The following is a 15,454-nucleotide window of genomic DNA, read 5'->3' as shown; positions in this document are numbered from 1 at the left end:
TACGCTGATCCTTTTTTCGTATAACTTATAAGGAAATTTTATACCGGGTGTCTGGAGCAGGGATCCAAAGTGAGCCTCAATAAAACTATGATATATCTCATTTTTTTCAAATGGCAACCCTATAATTTAGTAATTCGAATTTTATTCAATAACGGCGAAACTACTGATTTTAAAGGAATTAAATGTTTGGGACACCCTAACTAGTATTTGACCAGCAATCTATTGGAAATTCAATGTTTTGGGGTTATATAGTATACAGTGAGAAGGGGTTACAGTGCGACTGCGACCTTAAGGTCTATTGTGCCCCCTAACAGAGCTGTTTTCATCGCGCCCTTTACAGCGCGTTTTTTGGGGTTGCCGCTTGAAAAAAAAGAGATATAATAGTTTTATTGCGGATCACTTTGGACCCCTGTTTCAGACACCCTGTATAATATTTCCTCATAAGTTATACAAGAAACAGTACCAGCGTACATTCTCTTGTTCCACTTTCGCAAAAAGAAATTCTTACAATGAGGGATTTTGAAGATATGGACACTAATTTGTGACCATTTTTTTTTCAAAAAAATTGTTAATCAGGCTATAATTAGAATTGTTACATATGTTTATACCCGTAAAAACGAACAGTTGAATTTCTCGTGAAAAATTTAGTTTTTGTTGAGATATCAACAGTAAAAGAGTATAACTTTGATACGAAATATCTAAAAAAAATGAGAACGAAACAAAAAAAACAAAAAAAAAATATTAATATTTATTGTTTTTACAAGTTATATGTACAATAAGGCCAATTTAAAAACAAGTAGGACTTAATATTTACAAATAACTTCAATATAATCACAGTGTGAAGCAAAAATTTATGTCAAAAAAATAATCACAAGGACCAATTCCTAAGAACAAATGGAGTCACACAAGGTTATCAGATGTTAATTCACACTATATAGGCCATATAGGGTGTTTCCTCTAAACTGGACAAATGTACACATATAGTCATGGAGATAAGACAACTGGGGAGATAACAATTAAGAGCATAGAGCTAAACAGATGAATCACTAGAATAAATGTGGAACAGAAATTACAAAAATTGGAAAATGTAAATCATTTCCAACTGCTTGAAATACAGTATAACTTCAGTAGTCCAGGCAGATATCATTCCAGGACATGCTCGTATCATCGACTTGTAAAATGAGGATTTTCAAACAAATAATAATTCCGACATGTTTTTTTCCCTGCATCAAGGTGCTATAATATTTCAGACTCTTCACTGAAGCATTGAAGAGCCTTCAGCAAGTGGAAGTTTAGAAGCCAAATGCACAAAGAAAGATTCTGTCGGCGCACAGTGCCGTTTTCCAAACGTCATGCAGCTGTTTATTACTTGTTGAGACAAAAATATATATTACTCAATTATTGTTATGCATTGGATATTTTCGCACCCGGATTTCAGAGGTAAAAATTTCAAAATGCCTGAATCATAGCAGTCTCCGGATTACTGGAGTGTATGGTCTAGCGATTGTCTGAACCATTGAAGTAATACTGTATACTAATAACTATAATCATATTTCAAATATTCTCCCTTCTCCAAAATGTGCATTTATTAGTTATATCAAAATATTTCTCCAAGTGCCTTGTCATTATAAGAAATAATAAATTATGTCACTTCAAATCATGATTCGGTGAAGATTTCTCTCAGAAGCAAACATACTTTTAGCTTTTTTGGACCCTACTATTGGAATCAATTTCAAATAGTCAGCTTGTGTATATATAGCACTTACAGTAAAATTACTAAGACATCTTTTAGATTTCAGAAGATTTTCATTGTTCATCATATTACACATTTCACTATAATAATGAGGATAGTTTGGCAGGTCATAAAATACAATATGTCTTATTCCTTTGAGAATTATTCTATTATAGAAATGATATCGCTCTGTGTAGAGAAGAAAATGTACATCCTCATTACAAAACAAATCTCTTGCTTCAGCGACTTTACTCTTGGGACTTGTTTCACAGATTTGATTGAAATTTATGGACTCTCTCATAAAGTGATTTCTGAGTCTCACAAAGTCATAATAACTAGGAATATAGATCAGAACCTGTCTCATTGATTGCTCTTGGAATAGAGGAAAAACATTATGCATAAAGAACTCAAACCTTTTTTGTGGTATATCAGTAGCTTTTTCAACAGTAAACTTATAAAAATCATGTTGTAGCTCACCTCTTACATCACATATTGATCCATTAGGAAACTGTTTATTCACAATAACTTTTCCAGCAAAATTATGGCATCTTGTAGTAATCAATGATGCAATGAGGGGTGCATTAACTGTTGAAAATATAAGTGTTTGCCTAAAGAATTTTGCGTGGCCATCTAAACTCCAAAGCCTAACTCTTGCATAATCAGGTCTTTTATAATCTCTTAATTTAAGATGGAGATGATCGAAGATATGGAGAACATGATGCCAATTTTGCATCATGAAAATGTCCGCTTGATCCAGAATAAGTAACTCTATTGATGACAAAAAATCATAATCCCTTTCTTTATCTCCTTTAGCACCTATTATTCTCCTCAAACTCATTGGTGACGCAATAATTATATCTGAAGAATAAAATTCCGAATATAATTTCAAAGCTTTTCTAGTGATAGATATACCCATAGTAAAATCATCATGCGTATTTCCAGAGAAAATCATTTTGTATTCTTCTGGTTTACGGATTGGAATTCTCTGAGTATCTTCTTGGTATTCTTCTAAAAATCGCTTTTTATTCATGACACTTCCTTTTTTCCCTTCTGGAAACAGAAGTTTCTCCAACACAGATATCACTTTATAAGCTGATGATTTGAATGGAAGAAGAACTAAAACTTTTGGCCTGACAAAGCCTTGATCTCTGTATTCATCAGGTACATCATCATCACCTCTATTCTTCAATTTAGTATTGTGGCGTAAAACTTTCATCCTTGTTTTCAAAATGTGATTTACCATATGTAAACAATACACAAATCTCATGGAATCTATATTATTCAATGTCTGCTTGGTGAAACATAAATCTTGATAATTGTTCATGATACTGAAGAGTTCATTTTGAAATTCTGTCAAAAATTTGCTTTCATCTATTGATTCATTCAAAGCACAATTGGCTGTTTTTAAATTTTTGGCTATTTGTGTCTTGATATGAAGAGATCTAGGGGTAAGTTCTTTTAAATTTAGTATTTTAGGTGGAATTCCACCTAGAGTGTACTCAACTTCATCATCCAAAAGTTTTTTTGATTCTTTGTCACTTTCAGCTTCTGAACAAGAAGGGATTGAAATAACAACGTTTCTTAATATAGGCCAATTTTCTTTCTCTTGAGGCATACATCCAGATGGAGATTCAAGAGACTTCAAAAGGGTTGGATGAAGAGAATTTTTAAAATGTTTTGTGAATGGATCTGTACCTTCTAGTTCCTCATCTTCGTCTTCTTCTAAGGGTTGGTTAGAACTTTCTTGTTCGCTTTCCACTTCATCTTCATGAGACTTCAAAAGGGTTGGATGAAGAGAATTTTTAAAATGTTTTGTGAATGGATCTGTACCTTCTAGTTCCTCATCTTCGTCTTCTTCTAAGGATTGGTTAGAACTTTCTTGTTCGCTTTCCACTTCATCTTCATGAGACATACTTTCATCCTGCGATTCAGCAACTTCCATATCAACATCAAGTGACTTTTTATTTGATGTTTTGTCTACCGACTTTTTAATCTTATCTTCACGTTTCCTTTTCAATCCTCCCATAATTTATTCTCGTACAAAAATTTACCGAAATATTTGAACAAACACTAACCTCTATAAAACTAACCTTTTCAGAAATTCAAATCAGTAATCAAAAACTAAGCACAGAACAAAGATTAGAATCAAAGAGGATTTTTGGCACAGAACATGAAGAAAAACAGATTACAGAGTAGAGATTAATCTTAGAACATAGAATAGTGGTTACAAAGATTACAGAGTAATATAGTAATATAATATAAGTAATATAATCTTTGAGTGATTCTTTATTCGAGAGAGATTAACACATGGACTAACCATGGTACATAAAACCATGAAAGTTTTTCCTACCTCCATGCATAATACATAATCATCACATGATTACATGAAGTACTTTTGGGGAACCTTTGAAACAGAGAAGAATATGTTCCCTCTTCTCTGTGTCTCTGTAGTCTGTTCTGTAATCTATGTCAATGTGAAAAACGAGAAAGAGGTTAATGTGAAATAATAATAACAGAGTTTGTCTCTGATAATAATACATTTTCAAATCAAATTTCAAATAATGAAGCCAGATTGGTATACATGTTGATATATTTAATTGTAAAGAATTTTTTGTATTTGAACGCAATTATCCTTTACGCTCATGTCGAAAATAGCATGACGTGAAATTTCATATCCCTTTCCCTAACTTACTCAAGTTTTTTTATTACACACTAGGACTAGATAATTATTCCCCGGCGTCTAACACTTTCAGTTTGAAGAGATCTTTGATTCATTGTAATCAATGCCAAATAGGCAACATCAAAGGCAAAGCATGTGTGAAAGGTTAATATCATATGGTAATGGAAATTTATCATTCGTGAAAAAAGTATTTTGTTCAATGTGAAAAAAAATTTGTTGGATGAAGCGTTGCTCATATTTTAGTTGTTCTGAACACAGTAAATTCTATTGGCATAATTATTCCTGTACCTGAAGTCATTTTTCTGAGAGATGAATGACGAAGAGCTGACTAGGTGAGTCTTTATCAATCTACATCTTGGAAGTCGTTTCTGGACAATAAAAATTACTGAATCTGAAAGCCGCAGTTCCATATATTGTAGTTCTACTGTTTAATTGTATTTTTTGTGTGCTATCAATCCATCTAATCGGGGAGTTCTGACTGGACTTTACGGACAGTGATTGATTTTGATGACATTTGAAGGAATTTTTTGAAATTGTTATAAAATACATATAATGTTCCCAAGATAAATTTCTTCTTGTATTTTGACATTGAAATTTTAAAAACAACTATGTTTTTACAGGCTAGCAGTGGCACAACTGATCGCAGAGGCTGAAAAGTTCAAGAGGCGCCACGAGTTAAGATATAAGTTGGACGGTCCTTCTCGTTTAAGACCAAACTTGAGGTACTTCAACAATACTATAAAAAACTGCGTGTCCTCCAATGAGAGAAAAGATCAAATTAGAAAATCTAGAGCTGCTGCTGAGTTGAAATGTTTGGATAATTCAGTCAAAATAATGAAGAAAGATGAAAATATTGAAAAAACCAGTAACAATGGACTACAAAGGAGGAACTATTCTGCAGAGCAGGAATATGCAACATCCACTTGCAAAGAATATGTCGCCAATAGGAAAACTGACAATAATTCAAAGAAAGAAAGTATGAAGAAAATAATCAAAAATAAGAGCATAGTGAAAAAGAAACTTGCTTCATGATCGTTGATTTGGGGAATGTCTTTTAACTAGCTGAGATCTTTGTTCATCGAAAGGAAAATATGATTTGAATGAGTTTGTAAGAACATCAGAAGTGAGATTTTTTGATTTAGATGAAAGTACTCTGATTTAAATGGTGATATATTTTCAGTAAATTTGACAATTATGAAAACAGATATATCACAAAGAATTTTGTATTTCTATTATTGAAACACATTTTGAATAATGTTCAAAAGCTGAACTTGTATAATGGATGAGCAGTTTTTTTTTTTTTTTCAACATAAGATAATGAAATTATTTTGAATAAGAAATAGCCTTTTCATTCCCAACCACCTAATTCCCCCAATCGCTAGAAAATTTAAGATCTCCCATTGTAAGATTTTGTGTGTGTGTCATTCAGTACTTAAGATTGAATGACATCAAATTTCAAGGACATTTTTCTGCTGCTACTGACCTCATTGATTTTTTCAAGGATCTTTAATGAAAATTGTCATTGGGCAAAGCCAACCATATTACATTCGGAAACGGTAAAGAAGATTATTTTCCACATTTTTTCAGAAAAAAAGATTAATTAAGCTTTGTGCCGATACGGCATTCATGCCAAAAATTTTCCTCCGAAAATAATCTTATAGAAATGAATTGTTTCACCACAAACGAATTTTCGAAATTTTAATTCTTCATTCTCTTTAAGTATTTTTGTGTGATTTTTTCTTATTAGTGAAAATTAACATGGTCTGGCAACATCAACTAGTTACATTATTTTCCGTCCCTGTATTGTATAAAGGGAACAGATAAAGAAGTGAAGTTCCCTCCAACTGCATATGAATTGTCACATAGTATAATTCCCTCTTAATATACAATCTACAAATAGATGATTTTAGTGTTGATAAATTATGCTGGCTGTAGTAGAGAAGAGAGATCAAGAAAAGAAAAAAAGGGAGACTATTAAGCTGAAATGTTCAATGACATTCCCACTTATTCATCATTTAACTCTGGCAGATCTTTTGGCCGTTTCTTTTTACGTTGTCTGATGTTAGGTTTTTCTGTATAGAGGTTTTCTATCAATTATATCTATGAAATCAAGAAAGCCATTGATTAAATAACATTTATACATATGAATTCTTATGAAAGATTGAACTGAAACTGAGAGGTTATTGGTAATATTGGTATGATAATTTCAATGAAGTTTGCTTGTAAAATGCTCGCAATTCATCAATACCTACAGTTTACATGAAAGCAGTTTCATGTAAATTATGGTGATATGTTTCTAAGGCCAAGGTAAAAAATATTAATTTATTCATAAAGAATGAGCACGCCTAAACGGGGAGGCAATGAATACAATAATAAGGATTAATTTTTTTTTGTTGATTTTTGTCAGTTGTACTCATGATCATTAGTTAAGTTAGTAATCTTGTATCGAATTGATCTATGTACTTATAATCTCTGTAATTTTGTTCGTTCTATCTGAGGATACATTAGTGGGTTTTTGTATCCCCTTGTGAATAAATACATAAATAAATAAATTCAGATGCATACCACCCGATGGCAAATTGGCTAGTTCAATTCAGATCGTAACACTTGTTGATATTCATATCATCGGGTGGTATGCATCTAACTGAATCCCTATTATTAATTTATTCAGTTCTGCATCATTTCTGAATAAGCTTTAATTATTCTTCATAAATATAAACATTTGAAATAAGAGAAAATACATATACTCAGAAGTTTTTTTGATAGCCTTTTCATGTACACAATAGAACATTTCTAAAGCGCTTTGCGCACACGAAATCGCTGTTTGTAAGACTTTATTTGAAATTCTTTTGTGAGGCCTTTTTTCTTTCATTTGAATGTTTGAGGATACCACATTCAATTTTAAATGAACTACAAAGTTTTTAAATGAAATACTGAATACTATATAAGAATAAAAATATTTTAATGATACTTCAACAGGTACAAAAGGAAAAGAAATCACATTTCACATAAAGAATTGATCAACAAGAAACAATTGATAAATATTATACTACAGAAAGGGAGAATAAACAAAAAAATATATCACATTCAATAAAACAAACATAAATAACCAAAAAGAAATATCACATTCAACATAAAAACAGAAATAATAGAAAACAAACTGATAATTTTAGATGTACCGAAAGGGAAAATGAAAAAAAATTTATGAAAAATTTATTTTCCCTTCATTTTATCGTCCCTCCTCCTCTGCCTGATATGCCTAAACCAATCTTTGGCATAGAGTTCGAATACTCTCCTAGTGATTTGGAATTTTTTATTATCACATCTACAAAATAAAAACAATTCAAACAATTAATTCACAAAATATATGAAGGTTACGATGATTTTTTCCAATTAAAATAACAGAGAAAATAGCTGCATGAAAGGATCTGGAAGATTTGAGTTGTATAGCTCCACCAGGTTGATTTGCGAAACAATTTTATTCATTTAATTATTTGTGCTGGTATTTAAAGATACAATACAACAATTTAAAGGAGTTTTCAAAAACAAGAACTTTTCTGGGACAATTTGAATTATTTTGAGATCCACAAGTGATTATTATCATCGTCGGAAGAGTAATCTTACAAAATATTCTGGGAATTATCAACGGCAGAGATAGATTATCGAAATATGTTGAAATCCTCGATGATATGGCTTTAAACTTTATAAAGTCATTTCTTGAATAATTATAATAACCTTCCATATACCATTCGATTATTCCAACCAAAATACAATGATCTCTTATACCTAGTCCCAAATACACAAATAATATTAACCACGCAGCGTGGATTCTTTTCAGGTTATATGTATGTTTCTGGACATTATACTATACATTTAATTCATGTAATACTTACTTATTAATTGTATTTGGTTACTATGAAGAGATCGATCCTAAATTCACAATCAAAACCAACACAGAAGTAGTTAATATTATACAAATCACCAATCAACTTTCAACTCCGAACAGTCCACAGTCCAAACTACGAAGAAAGTGGAAATGGTGGCAAAATGAAATAGGTGAATTGTATATTGTTTATTTGGAATAAACCTCCGAAGGCAAACTATGCGACGCCAAGAGAAGATATCCACACGTTTACATTATTTTCAACACGACAGTACCTCTCAGTAGGTAGACGAAGAAATGCCACAGATGGCACAAATCAGAACAAATAAAGATTTCCAATAGCCTTTGGAGACCTCTTTGGGAAGTGCATATTACGTTTCAAAGAAACATCCTCATGCCAACATTTTCGAAACATCCCAAAACATCCCAGGGATGTTTGTGCTCGCTGGGAATATTGCAGAAATATCAAATGAAAATTCACTTTATTTGAGGCTCCTACTTATTAGTGGCAAAATTCGAAATGCTGGTTTGTCACAATCTCACATTTTTCTTTGAAAGAAACATTTTAGAAAATTTGGAAATTGCAGGTAGAGTTGGCATGTGGGAATACTTAAAATTCATTTATTTACATCGTATAATTTAAGCTACAATAAGTTCGCTTGTGGGAGATTTGAGTTAGAAATATGCCAAAATATAGTGTCCGCACATTGGAAAGTATAAATTAGTGAAAATACACAAAAAACTCTGGATTCCAGAAAATTGGCCGCTTATGAGAGATATCCGCTTACTGGAGCTGTCCGCAATGAGAGCTTTCAGTGTATATGAATAAATGACATTACAATATAAATAATAATAAATATATATTGTCCCTGCTAGTTGTATGTCTCGGTGATTAGTCTCTTACGGCAGCATTATTGCCTGGTGGTCCTTCACAGAACGGAAACAAACCCAAAAAAGGCTTGCAGAACTCCAAAGAAAGGCATGCCTCATTATTTCAGGGGCATGCCAGTCCACTCCAATCACATCTATGGAGATGCTGTAAGCTGTAAGAACTCCTTCACCTTTACATTTTTGTGTATGATGTGGCGAGACTAGCAACTCAGGCTCTACAACTCAACCGTACACGATCCCGAAAAACATATTCTCGTGCCTATAACTAGCTCTTAGCCGAATTTATTGAAGGCTGACGAGGTGCTGTGCATGAGAGCTGATGATCAAGAACAAGCCCGGACATAACCTTCAGTGCTCTGCTTTCCAGCAGAGATTACTGGCTCTGCTACAAGGAACTCTATCTATAAAAACCTTTTGTTGGTTTACTCATGGTTCCAGAACCAAACATGATTCAAAAGCTGTAGTCTACAGAAGTAGATCGCTGACCGAGCTCAGTGCTTGTCTAGGATTAGGCGGCAGCCTAACGAAAGCATATTCCAGGTGGAAATTAACCTAACCATCAATCATAAAACGACATGGTCGCCTTTTTTCAAATTTGGCTTGATTTAGCGACTTCTCAGCAACTGTACCATGTGAAGTCAGCCATATTTACAATACTGTGAAATGTTGAGCGCCATTGCCACATTCGCGCCGTAGTAAAATCAGCGCAAACGTGTTTCGTGCCTACAAAATTTATATTACAGTGATTTTCTCCTGATTTCTGGTGAGTTATTTGTTATTTTTTAGGATTTGAATTATTGCTTTTTGAATCGATAAACTATGGAGGTATCCAGTGATTTCTGTTAATTTCTTGCTTTTAACGGTTGTTTGATGAAATCATGATTTTTTATTGTTTTTTGTTTACATTTGGACAAAATGACATGGTATGTAATTTTGTCCGTAATGTTACTGTTGAAAAACATTATATGGCGTGAAAATTCGAAAGAAAAACTAACCGGCAGTCTTGGAGCCAAGAATTTGTGATAAGGCTATTGAAGCATGGAAACAGAAAAAAGGGGAGCATTTGGTATTGCTCAGGCGAGGCCTTAAAGATATGCTTTAAATATGAACAAAACCTTGGAGTGTAACTTTAAGGATTTAGAAATACTCAAAAAAACATTTTCAACTGAAATTGAGCAGGAGTTAGCAGAACACGTAAAGTTTTCAGAAACGCGCGAACCATTTACAAATTGGGTGTTTGTTTAATGAAGCATGTGGAAAAGCTGCAACTGTTCAGAAGACAAGTAATGGTTTCAAAAAGACAGGCATCTGGCCCATCAATCCTCAATCCTGATATTTTTCCAGACTATATGTTTGAACCTGCCGAAACCACAAATATTCCATTGAATCAGGAGGATATTGCAGATATCACACCTGAACTTAATCCCAGCTCACATTTGCCATTAACTGAATGTCTCAACACTTCTTCAATAATCCAAAAAGATCCGAGTAAAGATGTTGAATCTATTTTACATCCAACATCGTAACATCAACGAAAAACGATAAAGTAAATTCCTCACAAAACACAACCACCACCAATGCTGACATCGGAGTTATGTATGTGCTTTCTGATGTGTTGAACCTGAAACCTGAATATAGAAACATGTAGAGGATTCTAATGCAGTTAAGGTGACTGGAGCATCTTAAGATGGCGGTATGAGACATGGTACCAATCACTAACTTATCCAGTTGCTACTATTTCGCCAGCACCAGAGAGCCAGTTCATTCGACGCCAAGGAAAAAGAGAATCGGAACCAGGCAAGGGTGATTGGCTTTTACCTTCTTCTCCAAATGTTCTAGAAATAATTGCTAAAGCAGATTGAAGGATTCACCGGCAGAAAAGAAGAGACAAGTTAAAAGAAAAATTTCTGATGATGTTGAAAGAAATACACTCAGAGGCAAAATTAACCGGCCACCCATCTCCCCATACAGCACATGTATATCCATTGAATGTCCATTGGACGTACAAAATGGACATGACGGACATCCATTGTACGTCCAGTTATGTACAATGTCTGGTCCAGAAAACGTCCGACCCTCACTGGATTTAACATCCTATGGACGTACATATAGGATGTACAATGGATGTACAGACAGGATGTACATTGGACGTACATACAGGATGTACATTGGACGTACATACAGGATATACAATGGACGTACATACAGGATGTCCAGTGGACGTACATATAGGATGTACATTGGACGTACATACAGGATGTACAATGGACGAACATACAGGTACGTCCATTGTACATCTGAACCTCACTGGATTTAACATCCTATGGACATACCTGTATGTTCGTCCATTGTACATCCTGTATGTACGTCCATAGGATGTTGAATCCAGTGAGGTTCGGACATTTTCTGGACCATTCATTGTACATAAGTGGACGTTATTTGGGACTCTCAAATGCCCATTTTATTGGGGTTAGCATTTTTTAAATTTGATTCGAAAAGGGTATTTTAAAATCCCACCTATCAATACATATATTTATTGATAATTATAAGGAAATTGGGATTATTGAAAAATGAAATGCCTGGAAATGTTCCACATCTTTATGTGAAAAATTAAAATAAAATAAATAACAAGTATAATTTGAACATTGGACTACTGCCCCTAAGCAAAAAAAAAACTAAACTATAAAAAACTGAATATCAAAGAAGCAGATATATAGGTATATACATATACACTCTGAACAGGAAACACTTATGATATATTTTCTATCGTTGGCTCGTCCAACCCATTTAGAAATTGCCTCTTCTATCTCCTTCCTGTCCCCTTTACTGGAGTGTATGGCCGTTTCTGTAAATTTATTTCATTGAAATTTTGCTGTTGTCATATCATAGTACATCACCATACTATAATTATAATAGAATGGTGATAATATCTATTGAAAATTGAATTTCTGGATGTTTTCTCGTAATTCCGTTTCATATTCTTATATTGTTGTCCCCCTACCAAATAATAGATATTCATGGTTGTGAAAAGACAAAAATATATTTTTTACGATAGTATGAATATAATTATAACTAATGAAATCATCAAATTAACATGAAACAGGGATGAACATTCGTGGTTCGTATAAGCATTCAACATTCAATTCCTTCAACATTTCTACCCATTAGATTATATTTTTCTCTCTACACGTAAATTTGCCACTTCCCTCAAGAATAAAAACTTTGACTCACCTCGTTTCTATCAAATATATGCACCACACTGGAACTAGAACTAGACACTATACCTCAAATGTAGTTCAACAAGCTAAAGCCAAAATATTCACAAATTTACAAAATATGTCGAGTCCACTTCAAAATCCACTGATTACAGATTAATGAGTTTCTCTTAGATATTCTGTTCTGATTCAATATTATGCTGTGTGTTACTGAAATGAAACTCAAAAAATAAATGTTTCGGTCTTTGGGACGAAAGTTCCAGAGTAAAAAAAGGAATAATTATGAGAGGGCGGAACATCTGGGTTTCAACACAGTCAGTATGTACCTACTCTCAATAAGAGCCGAGACCGACATGGCAGCAATACAAGGGTATATCCTTGCATACACATTCCTGTTATTTCCAACATCCCTTATTTAAAGTACAATGGACATCCATAAAACGTCCATTTTTGAAAGTACAGTTAATGTCCAGAAATGTACATCCTACGAATGTTGTGAAATGAATAATTATAGAAACTAGAAAATGATACATCCAGTTATTGTACAGAAAAGTACAATTTCTGGAAGTACATATTTATATCCAGATCCGAACATCCAAAAGATGTACATTCATGGATAATTCACGTTGATCCAAAATTGTACGTTGAATGGACGTACACTAACGTACCAATTTCTGATAGTACAATTAAGATCCAGATTTGTATATCCAGGGATGTCCAATAAGAGACGTATATGGATGTATGTCCAACATCCCTTATTTAAAGTACAATGGACATCCATAAAACGTCCATTTTTGAACGTACAGTAAATGTCCAGAAATGTACATCCTACGAATGTTGAGAAATGTATGATTATAGATACTAGAAAATGATACATCCAGTTGTCGTACAGAAAAGTACAATTTCTGGAAGTACATATTTACATCCAGATCCGAACATCCAAAAGATGTAGATTCATGGATAATTCACGTTGATCCAAAAATATACGTTGAATGGACGTACACTAACGTACAATTTCTGATAGTACAATTAAGATCCAAATTTGTATATCCATAGGATGTCCAATAAGGGACGTATATGGATGTTTGTCCAACATCCCTTATTTAAAGTACAATGGACATCCATAAAACGTCCATTTTTGAACGTACAGTAAATGTCCAGAAATGTACATCCTACGAATGTTGAGAAATGAATAATTATAGATAGTAGAAAATGATGCATCCAGTTGTCGTACAGAAAAGTACAATTTCTGGAAGTACATATTTGTATCCAGATCCGAACATCCAAAAGATGTACATTCATGGATAATTCACGTTGATCCAAAATTGTACGTTGAATGGACGTACACTAACGTACAATTTCTGATTGTACAATTAAGATCCAGATTTTTATATCCAGAGGATGTCCAATAAGGGACGTATATGGATGTTTGTCTAACATCCCTTATTTAAAGTACAATGGACATCCATAAAACGTCCATTTATGAACGTACAGTAAATGTCCCGAAATGTACATCCATTGGACTTCCATATAAGGTCCGTGGACGTTTGTACTTCATTTGGATATAAAATGGACGTCCATTGGACGTCATGTGCTGTATGGGTCGAATCGCATATGGTTTGTTTTCCATAACTTTTTCTTCGACAACTTGGCGTAATGTGATGAGTGGGGAAATCGACAACCAATAAAACAATCATACATATGTTTTGTTAACTTCTTTCCTTTTTATTCAACAATAATGAGTTCAGTCGGATGTTGACATTCTCGTCGCAACGTTAATGTACAGGATATTTTTGTTTTAAAGCGTTGTGATACAATTTTTTCCAATAAAACCGAGGTGGTGGGAAGGCGTTATTTTCTACACACTAAAAAAAAATCCAATGGACGCAGCCGGAGCAGCTAAGGCTGTAGCACTTGCAGACGCTGGGTTCAGCCAGCGTAGGATTGGAAGACTGCTTGGATATCCAAGAACCACGATACAAGAATCTATTCGGCGTTACAGAAATACTGGTTTGTACACAAGAAGGCCAGAACAGTTAGGCGAAATCGGTTCACAACAGCGTCTGAGGCTCGTAACCGCTTGTTTGAGGTACGAAATATAAGTGTAAGTCTTCGAACAATAAGAAGAAGGTTGGCTGAGAGGGATTTCAGAGCATATAGACCAGCTCGAGTCCCAGAACTGGCCACAGTTCATAGAAGAGCGAGACTTGAATTTGCCCGAGAACACATAAATTGGACTTCCGAACAATGGAAAGCTGTTCTCTTCACGGATGAATCGAGAATTGCTTTACGACATCCTGATGGACGTCAGCGAGTGTATAGGCGCCGTGGTGAGAGGTTTGCTGAAGGCTGTTTGGTGCAAACAGTAGGTTTCGAAGGTGGTTCGATCATGGTGTGGGCTGGCATTGCTTACGACGCCCGTACAGAGTTGGTCGTCTTTGATAGAGGCAGCGTTGATGCTCACAGGTACGTGACAGAAGTCCTTGAACAACATGTCATTCCTTTTGCGCCATTAATAGGCGATAATTTTATTTTAATGCACGACAACGCTCGTGCACACACCTCCAGAGTGGTCACCGAATACTTGGACGACGTCAATATTCGACGATTACCGTGGCCAGCTCGAAGTCCAGATTTAAACCCTATAGAACATGTATGGGACAGTCTAAAAAGACGGATCGGGAGTCGTGTGCCAGTTCCTACGACCATGAGTGAGCTAAAAGCTGCAGCATTTGAGAAGTGGGAAAATATTCCACAAAGGGATATTCAAAATATTATGGATGGGCTCCCGAATCGGTTACAGGAGGTTATTAGGGCTAGAGGAGGAAATACGCGATATTAATGCGATGATTCAGAGCTATTTTTTCTTCTAATTAATCATTTTTATTTTCTGTAAGTTGACTGCAAAACGATATTTCTTTATTTTATGTTTCAATTAAACTATTTTACATTTAACATGAGTCTTTTTTTTTACTATAAAGATTTTACATTTAACATAAGTCTTTTTTTCACTATAAAGGTTTGCCCGATGTAAAAACATCACATAATTAATT

At 34.1% G+C, this 15,454-nt stretch overlaps 3 protein-coding genes across 5 annotated transcripts; 2 read left to right on the top strand and 1 right to left on the bottom strand.

Moving 5' to 3' along the window:
• Positions 1-734: 734 nt before the first annotated feature.
• LOC123321645 (U3 small nucleolar RNA-associated protein 25 homolog) lies at positions 735-3,882 on the bottom strand. Of its 3 annotated transcripts, none has more exons than XM_044909365.1 (2): positions 3,517-3,882; positions 735-3,381 (listed from the first exon to the last, which is right to left on the bottom strand). In XM_044909365.1, exons 1-2 carry the CDS (start codon positions 3,756-3,758, stop codon positions 1,653-1,655), a joined length of 1,971 nt encoding a protein of 656 aa, XP_044765300.1. In that variant the 5' UTR covers positions 3,759-3,882; the 3' UTR covers positions 735-1,652. The 3 variants fall into 3 exon arrangements, with proteins under 3 accessions (XP_044765300.1, XP_044765301.1, XP_044765299.1); XM_044909366.1 differs by having other exon boundaries at positions 735-3,496; positions 3,632-3,882; XM_044909364.1 differs by having other exon boundaries at positions 735-3,881.
• Positions 3,883-4,201: 319 nt separating this feature from the next.
• On the top strand, positions 4,202-5,752 carry LOC123321470. The gene is made up of 2 exons (XM_044909093.1): positions 4,202-4,744; positions 5,033-5,752. The coding sequence occupies exons 1-2, from the start codon at positions 4,722-4,724 to the stop codon at positions 5,442-5,444; spliced, it is 435 nt and encodes a 144-aa protein (XP_044765028.1). The 5' UTR covers positions 4,202-4,721; the 3' UTR covers positions 5,445-5,752.
• An 8,529-nt stretch (positions 5,753-14,281) lies between these two features.
• On the top strand, positions 14,282-15,251 carry LOC123321711. The gene is made up of 3 exons (XM_044909442.1): positions 14,282-14,411; positions 14,462-14,867; positions 14,941-15,251. The coding sequence occupies exons 1-3, from the start codon at positions 14,282-14,284 to the stop codon at positions 15,038-15,040; spliced, it is 636 nt and encodes a 211-aa protein (XP_044765377.1). The 3' UTR covers positions 15,041-15,251.
• Positions 15,252-15,454: the final 203 nt, after the last annotated feature.

This window comes from Coccinella septempunctata, chromosome X (genome assembly GCF_907165205.1).
Source record: "Coccinella septempunctata chromosome X, icCocSept1.1, whole genome shotgun sequence".
Lineage (NCBI taxonomy): Eukaryota > Metazoa > Arthropoda > Insecta > Coleoptera > Coccinellidae > Coccinella > Coccinella septempunctata.
This window is presented reverse-complemented; position numbering and strand designations above follow the sequence as displayed.